Source organism: Tachypleus tridentatus, chromosome 9, assembly GCF_004210375.1.
Source record: "Tachypleus tridentatus isolate NWPU-2018 chromosome 9, ASM421037v1, whole genome shotgun sequence".
Classification (NCBI taxonomy): domain Eukaryota; kingdom Metazoa; phylum Arthropoda; class Merostomata; order Xiphosura; family Limulidae; genus Tachypleus; species Tachypleus tridentatus.
The window spans coordinates 90232550-90245055 of NC_134833.1; the positions used below are offsets into that span (position 1 = coordinate 90232550).

The 12506-nt window shown below is 32.2% G+C and overlaps 1 protein-coding gene across 3 annotated transcripts in view; it reads right to left on the reverse strand.

The window, feature by feature from the left end:
* Window positions 1-1354: 1354 nt before the first annotated feature.
* The window catches only part of LOC143225720 (inactive tyrosine-protein kinase 7-like), an 84851-nt gene continuing 73699 nt past the window's right edge, over window positions 1355-12506 (reverse strand). For all 3 annotated transcript variants that reach the window (XM_076455620.1, XM_076455618.1, XM_076455619.1), the window contains 6 exons: window positions 8968-9237; window positions 8074-8346; window positions 7219-7410; window positions 6697-6915; window positions 5585-5817; window positions 1355-3913 (listed from right to left, as the gene is read on the reverse strand). In XM_076455620.1, coding sequence (XP_076311735.1) covers window positions 3335-3913; window positions 5585-5817; window positions 6697-6915; window positions 7219-7410; window positions 8074-8346; window positions 8968-9237 — 1766 coding nt within the window. In that variant the 3' untranslated portion in view covers window positions 1355-3334. The remainder of the gene's footprint in view (window positions 3914-5584; window positions 5818-6696; window positions 6916-7218; window positions 7411-8073; window positions 8347-8967; window positions 9238-12506) is intronic.

Sequence of the window (12506 nt, forward strand, 5' to 3'; positions counted from 1 at the left end):
TGTCTGTGGACTTACAACGTTAAAAACCGGGTTTCGATACCCGTGGTGGGCAGTGCACAGATAGCCCATTGTGGAGCTTTGTGCTTAATTCAAAACAACGTAAAATAAAACAATAATTAATATTAAAAAATACCAGACAAAACTCTTGTCTCTCCACCTACAAAAATAAAATAAAATTGAGCTTCTGGTCAAAATATATATTTTTCAAAATGTGAAATAGTTTAAATGTTATAAAAATGCAAGTTGTGAGAGGCACTGAATATTTACATTTGTAAAAAATGAATAGCCTTGGCAAAAAATAACATCAAACTGAAACAAGATTAATTTACCAAAATTTAATAATAAAGAAATGAAAATAGAAAGAATGAAAACCTATAACTCCTCATAGAAAACTTAGAAACGGTTTTTGAGTTTTATCAATAAGTAACCGCACAATCTATTCCTTCTAAAATAATTCGCAAACTTTCTTTGATAATAAAACGTAAGGAAATAACACAGTTTTCCGAAAGAAATAATAAAAAAAAAGTTTAATTTCTTGATAATGTATGGTAAAGTGCTTCAACTGTTCGTAGCGGGTAAAGTTCTCTCAATATATTTTTAGTGTCTTTTAAACTTGGATATATTAACGTAAAGCAAACTTATAGACTGAAATATCTCGTTTGTTTGCTTGTTTTTGAATTCTGCGCAAAGCTACACGAAGGCTATCTGCGCCAGCCGTCCCTAACTTAACGGTGAAAGACAAGAAAGAGCGCAATTAGTCATCAACACCCGCCGCCAACTCTTGAGCTACTCTTTTACCAATGAATAATGGGATTGATCTTGACGTTATAATGCCCCACTGCTGAAAAGGCAAGCATGTTGGTTGTGACAGGGATTTGAATACACGACTCTCAGATTACGAGTCGACCACCCTGACCACCTGAAGAATCAGTCTTTCGTAAATTTTTAACAGAATTCTATCGTTATGTAATTTCTTGAAACATATATGTCACTATTTTCTACTTCACTTTTACATAGAAAAAGAAGTTAAGATTAAGAATGTATTTACAACTATAAAGGTTATATATGGTTTAGTATGAAGTGCCAAAGGTAACTGTTGTAAAGGAGTCTTGAGTATTATGACATACTTGATACCGCCCTCTGGTGTTATGTGTTTGAATCAGGGTATTACCTGTTGAAGTGTTTTCTTATTGATCTAACCATAATATCTCTAGAATATTGTTTATTCAGAATAGGACCACAAACTATTTTTATAATGTCCTAAGAATGTGTTTCAAAATATTACAGTTAGCAGCTCACAATATATAAAGTTGTAAGTGTTGACAAAGTTTAACATAAAAGTGCATTAGAAGAATGATAGAATACAAAATTTATTTTATACATCAAAAGCAATAAGAAGGTTAATACATATATATATGCGTGTGTGTGATACTCACATATATTTTATACAAAAATGGCACATTTCAAGACTTGGACACCTTGGTATCTTATTTGCACAAAGGAAATGTTTTGAATGCAATTAGTGAAAATCAAAAAATAGAATTGTTACTGGACGTTTCTGCATTGTGAGACAAAAGAATCCTAAAACGTTTCTACCTAGTTTTGCACGTACATATATATTTCATTCATATAATCTGGCATGTTTCATAATATTAAAACTATCTTAGGTAACTCAATTGGCAGGAGCACTGGTTTCCTGGGTTAAAGTATTTGTTCACTGTAGGTTTCTTAACATCCTTCTACAATATACACACAAAAAATATGTAAAATTCTAGCAACAGGCCAGCACAGAATCCAACAGTTTCGTATTTTTCACTAACATCAGAACACTTACTGTTTTAATACTTTGTATGACAAAAACTAGATTCTTGTTACATTTCACATTTTCTACAGATTACCTACACAGTTTAAATACATTATATAAAAATTACTGTTTGTACAACTGAATATCTGCTAGACACACTTGTTCATATAAACACAGTTTATCAAATTATTTAACAAAATCAGACATCATCACAATTTCTAGTATATCAGAAGTGTTGGAAATAACCTAAATATGGCACAAAAATGAGACTCGTGTAGAATACCAATACTGTAATTGCTATGCCAGTATCTAAGTTATGTGAAAGTTTTTACTGTTAAATGCCATTGAAATCTCATGTTAAAAACTACCTGAAATTTTCATCTTCCATTCTGCAAATATTTAACACTAACTAAGGAAATTCCCACAAGGCCAAAAAATAACTCCCTTCTTTTTTATAGTGTATCAAATATTATCTGTAACTGTTCTTCAGTAATAAAATATACAAAATAATTCATCAATTTGAAAATTGTAGTAAGAGGTTTATACTTGTACTGTCAGTCATTTTCCCTTGTACTCATCATGCCAGAGAGAGGACAAACCCACTTTGTCTTTAGGCTGCTTCATTGGATTTATTTCATAATCCAAAAAGTGGCTAAATAATTTATTTTTTTCTAAATAAAAGTGCATCAGTACGAGACTGTTACCTCACAGCCCTACTTGATAGTAAATTTTAGTTTGGGTATTGCTGACATAATACACAGTTAGGATACCTCACATGTATATTTAGTCCATAACTATGGTGATAAATTTCCAGTGTTCTTCAAGTTACTTTTTTTTTTCTCTCTAAACACATAAGACTAAAGTTAAAATTTAACTGGGGATATACGTATATATACAAATGTATCAAGTTCAAAATGATGGCATGCCCATTGACTAGCAAATTTATTCACTCACACACAGAGAAAAATAGTAAGGTAATTAGGCTGTGAGTTGAGTGTTTAGAGAAGATGGATTAAAATAAGATAACAAATTCTTTAAATAAAGAAAGATACTTGTAATCTTCTCCTCTACAGATTAACTCAATCAAAGATGTTGTTGGTAGTGTAATGTGCATTAACATATTTCCAAGGAAGAAAATAATATGGTTAAGCATTAACCCTTTAACTGGTATTCCAGATTCCAGTAATTGAAAAAATCATGTTTTTGTATATTAGGACAATTTACTATAACTGTAGCCATATGCCAGCAAATCACTTAAGAATGTGAACAGACGTCAGTATTAGAAACAGTTCTTTGTTCAGATCTGGTACTTTTCTTAATGGTATGTTATAGTTTCCTTCTGAATACCTAAACATCATATTACCACATTAAGACTAGGTCTACTGAAGAAAAGGCCATCTGGCCAGCAGATACCAAATAACCATCAGGGCACACGATTTGGTCTTCAGAGGTTCTCTAACCATCTATTACAGTAATATTTCTTATTACCAATAAGTACCTTAGTTTCACATTGTTTAATTAACATAAATGTCACATTTTACTGTCTACTTTTATTTCACCAATATGCATGGCAATTTCACTGAATGTTGGCCTGTCCTTTGGACTTAAATTCCAACAGGAGAAGAGCAAATTCCATAATGATTGAGGAGATCCCTCTGGTGGGTTCCAATGCAACTCATGACTTCTCAGGAGCCGCAATATTACATCATCTCCCTTATTAGCAAAAGGAAGTTCTGCCTGCATGAAAACTTCCCAGGTGAAAACAGCAAAAGACCAAACATCACTTTTGGTTGACCACTCATCCTCTAGGACAGCTTCAGCTGGTGCCCACCTTAGTGGAATATTCTTGAACTGGTAACGACTGTATTCCTGAGCATAGGTATCTCTGGAGAGGCTTGGGCTACTGATCTTTACTTCCAGTCTTGAAGTGATTAGACAGTTCCTTGTGGCTAAATCTTTGTGAACAAACCTGTGATTTGACAGGTTTTCCATTCCAAGTGCCACCTGGTGACAAATAGCCATAATCTGAGAAGTAGAAAGTTGTGGAGGTTTGGGACCTTTACGAGCTGTATCCTTTCGAGTGGCTAACAAGAACTGCTTCAAGTCTCCCTACAAAATTGAAGCAAGTATTACTTAAAATTTGAATATTTTATTTGTTAATAAAATGTCATGTATGAGTAAACAACTTTATTTTATGAGATGTTAAAGAAATATAACAGAAAATCCACACATTTATGTTACGTAGTTTATGGTAAAAATTAAATTCTAATATGTTTACTAATACTTTGATATTCTTCAGAGAGATTACTGCTTATGTATATGAGGGTAAGGGTGTGGATTTAATGTATATGGATTTTTCAGAAAGCATGACAAGGTGCCACTGAAAGGCTTGTTTAAAAAAAAAAAGATCACTATAAATGTGAGGGATAAGTTGTCTCATTGGATAGTAACAAAACTGGATCGAAAAAAAAATTGAAGGTTATTATATTATAATGGAGTCTTGAATGATCAGTCTCTTAAACCTTCCAAGTAAACACTGTTGCTACTGATAAGGCAACTAAGATTTTAAGTTGTGTATATAAAGATACTGAATATGAGTCTATGGTTTAGAGAAAGGCTACTAGATGAGCAGTGACCAACAAGATTTTGATGATGCAAAGCGTATGGAGATCAGGTCACAACAATCATGACAAGATACAAAATATATGAAACATTAATAAAATAAATATACAGTATTCTGAAAGTAGATTTGAGGTTTTAAACTGTTAGCAATGAAAACTAGCACACAGTAAAATATGATAATGTACAAACTTATAGTTATGAATATTAATGCAAAAATAAAAAAAAATATAGCAGATGAAGAGTATCAATGTGTCCCATGTGGAGAGTGGCAAAAGTTTTAAGACAATATTGTACTAGAATGATACCTAAAGTGGAAAAGTTTTCATATGAAGACAGGTTAAAAATGTCTTCTTTTGACTGAACAAAAATTAGAAGGGATACAATTAAGGTATTTAGCATTGTTAAGGGAACTTATACTGTTGATGTAACATCGTTTCTAATATTTTATGGTAAGAATGATAGTACTAAGGATCACAAATATAAATTTTGATGGGGTAAGAATTATCTTTATCTAATACAGTTTTTTCTTACAGGATGGTTGGCTTTCGAAATGGGTTGTTTCAGATGTGGTGGATGCAGCAAATCTAATGTAGCTTAATGGCATGCTTGATTTTTTTTATTTAAACTTAGTTTAGTGGATGGTATAGCTTAGTTGAACTAATAAGGCCCTTGTTATCCTTAAATTTTATGTTAACTCAAAATATCTTTAGACCTAACTGACCTGTAGGAAAAATAATACTGTGACAAGAGTAATGCCCTATATGAAATATCATGTTTGTTTGAGGTGTAAATGACTGAAATCAACTGTGATAACATTGAATGCTACCATGAATACTTAGGTATTTGCTAGTCACACATCATTTGGAACTTGTGTAGCTTTCAGATGTTTGATAATAATTGAATGTTTTCATGTATGAAACACCTTTGTACACCTTTATACTTTTAGTTATTGGATAATTGTTTTGCATATAGCACATGTAAGACTAACATAACTTCCTACCTAAAAGTGTTTGTTACACATGGATATATAAATAAAATAACATTTGGTAAAGTCAAACTACATAAAAGGTTTACTGTTTTTTTTTAAAGGAAAGTGAAGTTTCATACACACACACACACAAAAGACATTTCAACTGTTTTAAATTTACCACAACCTACCCAATCACTGTATTCCACAATCATTAGGAATGGCTCTACATCTCGACATAAGCCTAGAAGTTTCACTACATTTTGATGGTTCAGCTTGTGAAAAATGTCCATTTCTCTTTTAAATTCAAAATGGTCATTTTCATCCCGAGTGTGCAATGCTTTTACCATAACTAGGGTTTCAGATTCACTGTCTCGTATTCCACGAGCTTTGGCAAGAAATACATCTCCAAATTCACCTCTCCCTGGTTAATATTAAAACTGTTAAAATACCTTAAAAGACAAAAATTCTCTGTTCCTTATAATCCTTATTTTAAACTACAGATAAAGGTTTAAACAAATTCCAATTCATGTTAAAACAAATTGAAGGTACCAGCCGTTAATTATCACAGCACACTTTTAATGGCTCAGTTAAATTTAAATTTAATTTTTCAAATATAAAACCTTTCTTTTCTTTATGAATTATTCTGCATGTTTTCAAGCTATGTAACAAATCTGTTTGTAGTTAAGCACAAAGCTACACAATGAGCTGTCTGTGCTGTGTCCACCACAGTTATCAAACCTGGTTTCTAGCATTATAAGTTTGCAGAGATACTGCTATGTCACTGAGAGGTTTAAGTAACAAGAAATGAAATTAATAAATTTTAAAAGTGCATTAGGTTTGCAAAGCAAGTAAGTTTGATATTTCTAAATAGTATTACATATAATATTCTAACAGAATGGTTTTGAGTTTCCAGTCACATAGTGTACAAAAGGCAGATTAAGGAACATAATTACATTTGTCTAGGCCGTTTGTATAAAACACTAATTCTGAAATAAGTTTTGAAAAGATATAACTTACTCTAATGCACTTTCCATTTTGATAAACTGCCTGAGTAAAAATCTGAGAAAGGATTTGAAAATAATTCAAGCAAGTGAAATTATTTAGCAAAACTATTCAGTTATAAAAGAAGAAAACAATGATTCAACTCCAATGAAATCAATGATTAAGTAGAAATTTAATCATCCTTTTAATGTATTACTAAGGATAATGTAAAAAATGTTACAAACTCATCTAAAAATAATTAAGGCCTACAAACAAGTAGATACTAATTTGAAGTTTTTTTTAAAAAAAGTATTCTCACCTAAAAGCATGACTGTTTGAAGGTCGTGGCGTGGAAACTGAAGTCTGTCATATGATGACCTACTACGTTTGGAATGGTGTGAATGAGAGCCAGAGCTGTGTGAATGACCCTCTCCATCACTTTTTGCTGGCCCTCCATTTCTTTGGTCTTTCCTAACAGACCCATTTTTATCCTTCAGCTCTGTATTTTGAATGGCATCTCCATTCTCAGACTTAGCCACTTTGAAGAATGGTATAAAATTACATTGTAAACAATATTTTAAATAGATTTATAGTTTTTAGGTTTTTCTTTACATTAAAAAACATATATTTACTTCTTTCTTGAATTATCATTGGTAGTAATAAAGAAAAACAAAAAATATAAAACCTTTAAAGAAACTTTATGTACAGAAAAACCTTCTAAAAATCTGGAGGTTTGATTCACATTCTAGGATAGAAATTACCAAAAAGTATGTAAAATACAGAGTGAGAAGTTTTATTTAGAAGAAAAAAAAGAGAGAAAAAGACAACAGAAAAGATGTACCATCTGCAGTTGCTTGAGCAAGAAGCAAGGCCTTACGTCTTGCACGTCTGAAACGGCACCAGATCATCAGGCCCATAACAAGCACCATGTAGACTGCTGCAGCACCAAGAGTTATTGTGACTGTTTTAGTCATGGTGTTTTCATTCCCATCCAATCCAGCACCAACAAGATTAGGGCTATAACTTTCTCCACCTATAGGTTAATGTTGTAAAAATACTATGAAGTTATATTGTATCTGCATTTCAAAACACAATTTTTAACACCAAAAACAGGGAATAAGACCGAATACCAAACACACAAGAGTATTATTACTGCTACTTTAGTCAAATATTTGAAGTCTAACAAGAAAGAAAACAAGGAAAAACGGAAGAAATAAAAAACAAGCATATATTTATTTATTAAATTATTCCAGTGCAATTTTTAAACAAAAACAAAACAAAGCAAAACTGGAGCTCAAATATAACATTTTTTTATATCTAAGCAAAATAAAGTTGGAACACCTGAGGGAACTATAAGCAAATTCAGTGGCATCTGAGGCAAAACTCAAGTTGAAAAAGAACTTAAAAACATCTAGCATCACAAAACATAAATTTTTCATGATATTGTTTTTCAACAACACAAACATTTGTTATTGAAAAAAACTGTGGAGCAGAACTCTACCACAGAATAGACATGAATTATTCAATGGCATATATAAGTACTTAGAATTATATTGGTAGCTAAATTGACTATGGTTGGTTGGTTTAAGGTAAAGAATCCTTTGAAAGAAACTGAGAAACTGGAATTCAGTTAAAATATGAATAAAATCTGTTAAATGTACAGTGAGTACCATCAAGATTAATTTTGAAAGCTCACTTTGAACGACCAGTTTAACTTCTGTTCGGCGAAAACCTCCACTGTTTCCAGCAGTACATCCATATTTTCCTTCATCATTCCTGTGAGCTTCACTGACATAAAGAGTTCCATTTTCTAGAACTTGAAACCGCTTTTTGTCAAAACCATTAAGTACATTATCCTTATCCCACTGGATGGTAGGTGGCGGGTCACCTGTGGCTTTACAATGAAGCATGATGGGATAACCTTCATAAGCAATAGTTTCTGCTGGCCTTACAGTAAAGGTTGGCAAAACTGAAAAAAAAAATTAATGAAAACAATGTTACCAGAAAGGTACTTCTGTCTTATTGAAAGTCACACAATGTTAAATGTAATTATCATAACCATTCACAAAACTGAACATTACAGATAGTGTTTTTATTATTAATTGTTTCACAATCCCACACATACTTTTTACAATGTTTTTCAAAAACAACATGGCACAAGAAGAATTTTGTTTTTATGAAATTTTATTAAGAAATGGATCAAAACAAAAATTATATTTCATGTAAGAGTTATATGTCAAGTTTACTTGTGATAAGAACTATATTTATATGTATCTTTTTTATTTTCTGAAGTCTTTACAGTTGATGCAATGAAACATTTATTTAAAATGCTTGTACAAATCTTTAGACACATAATGTTAACTTTTGGTATACATATTTAACAATGCTGTTTAAGATACACATTTTAAATCTGCTTTTATGAACAAATTATTGCAAACATTCCTATGCTACCTCAAAAATATTAATAGTATTTGTGAACTCTTAATTATATTATTTATTAATGCTTCAACATATATAGTATCATTGTTTTAATAGTTTCTCTTCTTATAAATGTTCAGCAGTTTTAAGTTCTTAAAACTCTGCTACCTACCAATAACTTCAACGTGTATAGTTGTATTGATAAACGCCTGAGTGCTAGTGGCAAAACAAGTGTAGTTCCCAGCATCACTCTGTCGTACACTAGTAAAGTACAGAGTTCCATTTTCATCTTTAATATGTGGTGGCCATTTAAAGTACTCATTTCCCTCTTTAGTCCATCGTACTGTGGGTGGGATGGCACCTCTGGCTTTACAGTAGATCTTGGCATTAGATCCGAGCTCCAAGTTTTTACTGACTGGAGGTGGAGAGAACTTTAATTTCTCTAAATAGAAACACAATAAAATTAGTTTTAAGATAGTATATTTTATAGCACATGGAATTAATTATTAATTTAATGGTTATCTACTGGACATACAAATAGGTTTAAGCAACTCTGTACATTTTTACATAGCCATTAACCTAGATATGAGATAGCCTATAGATTTTATTGCTGCTTAAAACAAGTCAGTCTATACATGATATCTACAAGTATGTATTGCAACATTTAAAAAACTGTTGAGGTTACTTATTCTCTGGGGCTTTGATCCAACTAGTAGTTTCTTATACATATGTTGAGAGTTGGATCAAAGTGTTTCAGTACATTTCTTTAGAATTACAGTGTTAAAAAACAACAACAAAAATTTGGTTTTTGTGCTCAAATCAAACATAAAGTTAAATACAACTGTCATTTGGTCACTGAGATAGTAATATACAAGTTTTTAAAACAATTCCATGATGTAACAAAGTTTTTACTTTTTCTTGTTCCTGGGCAGAAAGTGCGATTTCCCAATTGATTATGACTAAAGTAAATGGAAAATACCTATTTTTCTCTTCAAGCTTTGCTTTTGTGACCTGGGTAATGAAATTTTCAAATTTACCCATTTTCCAGAACATTCCAGGTAGATTCAGTGCTGAGTAGCTGATGGAGAATTTTCTCAAACTTACAAGAATTTTCTAGAATGTTGTAGAACTTATGAGAATTTTCAAAAAACCTTTTATAATTTTCTAGAACTTTCCATAGTAATGTATATACAGGGGCTCACCACTCACCACTTCAGTTTATTTCTCGCTGCCTAAGTGAACACATAGACCTATCTGATTTTATCAGAGATGGCATCAAGAAACTGCAAGCATTCTCCAGATGCACTCTGCTAAGTATGTGGCCAATTTATCAAGACAAGAGCAAAAAGGTACTCTGTGACAGCATCTGCTAAAATGTGTGAAGCCCACAAAGCATATTTCAGCATGCCTGTCAGGGATCGAGACAAACCCTGGGCACCTCATTTTACCTGCGAGTACTGCAAAAGAACTCTAGAAGGTAAGACAGATAATTTTTTGCTTACTTGAATAGTAAGGTTTTATATTATACAAATTTTAGACCTTTTAAAATTTAAATATCTTTTTTTTAATTTCCAATAGTATAGAAAAAACATAACATATAAAATATTTTGCATGAACCTCTTACACATTTGTTGTGGATGAAATAAATTTATTCTCCATAAAAACAATTTTATTTTGCTCTTTTCGCAGAATGGTACAGAGGGGAAAAGAGAGCCATAAAGTTTGCTGTTCCAAGAATTTGGCATGAACCCAATGACCACCAAGCAACTGCTACTTCTGCATGGTAAGCCCTTCCAAACATCAGACTGGCAAGAACACATCTACTATCATATATCTGGACCTTCCATCATCCATTGCCCCAGTGCCACACTGCCCTGAGCTCCCTCTATCCAATCCACCCAAGAGAAAGTAGCAATCCTCAAAAGAGAAATGGAAATCAGAAGAAGAGGTAGATGTAGAAGATCCAGATTACAATTTCAGAGGTGCAGCTGGTGAGAGAAACCCATACTACCCCAACCAAAGAGACCCCAATGACTTGATCAGAGATCTTGATACAACAAAGTTGAATGCTGAGCTTTTGACATGTAGGCTTAAAGAGTGGGATTTGTAAGATGAAAGTGTGCAAGTCACAAGTCAGAGGAAGCATCATCGACATTTTTCAAGCTTCTTCACTCGTCAAGATGAGCTCTGCTTCTGCCACAAAGTATCTGGTCTGTGCAAGGCAACTGGAATTGCCCATAACCCTAACGAGTGGCACCTTTTCATTGATAGCTCATCCTGAAGCCTCAAAGCTGTGCTGCTCTATAACAGAAATAAGTATCCATCTCTTCTCCTGGCTCATTCAGTGCACCTCAAAAGGAATACAACAGCGTCAAGACCTTCCTAGAGCAAGGTGAGTGCTTCCACCAAGACATACTGGACTTTAAACACCACTACCAAGGAGCATATAACGAAAACATGATGGGAGACTATTTGGGGGCTGGTACATTACAGTCCTAAATCTTGAAACACTATTCACATCTAAACATTTTTGTTCGTTTCTGTATAACTTTAGTATAAATACATGTAAATTTTGATTCATATGTTGTTTTAGTCAGACCTTATGTAAATGAAAATGTACAAATTTGCCCATTTTTACACAGAAAATAGGTTAATTTCTAAATTTCATTATCCAGGTAACAAAAGCAAAGTTTGACGGGAATAATGACTATTTTCTGTACTCTTACAACATAAGCAATTAAGAAATAACACATACTATCAAGGAACAAAATTTGTGTTACATAGTATTATTTATTAAGCTTTAAGTCAAAATCAAGTTTACTAGTCATAAAATATAAAAAATAATGAAATCACATTATCAAAAGTTAAAGTAACTTAAATTAGCAAGCTTTTGATATTATTACTGAAATGCAAATTGTGGTTAAATTTGGGGATGATTCTTATAAAAGGCTAGGTACATAATGTGCCCCAAGGAGGCCTGCAAACAAACAAAGTGTTTATTTGGAAACATCCAAGTGTAACAGTAAATTAGCAAATAATGATTTATAAACAAAATAAAGATATTTCTATTTTGGGAATAATATACTATATGTTTCAACAGAAGAAGCCAGACTAATGTTTTGTCAAAACAGCATGTTCCCCCCAAAATAAATCCCTTCACTATATTTATAAATCATTGTTTGCTAACTTACTTTCATTAACACAATTTTTTCCTTACTCAGGCAAACATACAAGTGTATCTATACAAAATGTACACATAAAAAATAATAATGGAAGAAGTACTGTAAAAAAAAAAGTATTGGCTATAAAACACAAATGTGGTTATGTTTTGAGAGGCAAACCTCAAAACTGAATTTTACCAAAATGGAACTGAATAATGAAATGAGGCAAGGATCTAGTTGTTTTTTTTCCAGCTGCTTTTCCAGAGTTTCAAAATGAGGATGTGTAGTTATCAATTAGGAAAACTTGCATACTACTAAATACTAAAGAATCAAAGCAAAAAATAAGGTCAATTAATCCTAAGGCATAAATTCTTCCCTCAGTGTCCCTCACTTAAGAATTTTACTAGTCATCATTGTACAACTTGTTAGAACAGTTGTTATTTACCATCTAATTTCACATCAACGCTTTGTTTCTTTCTTTTATGTAAATCTTGGCCAAGCTTTATAGAAATGTACTATTATATTGAATTGTTTTTGACTAATATAAACT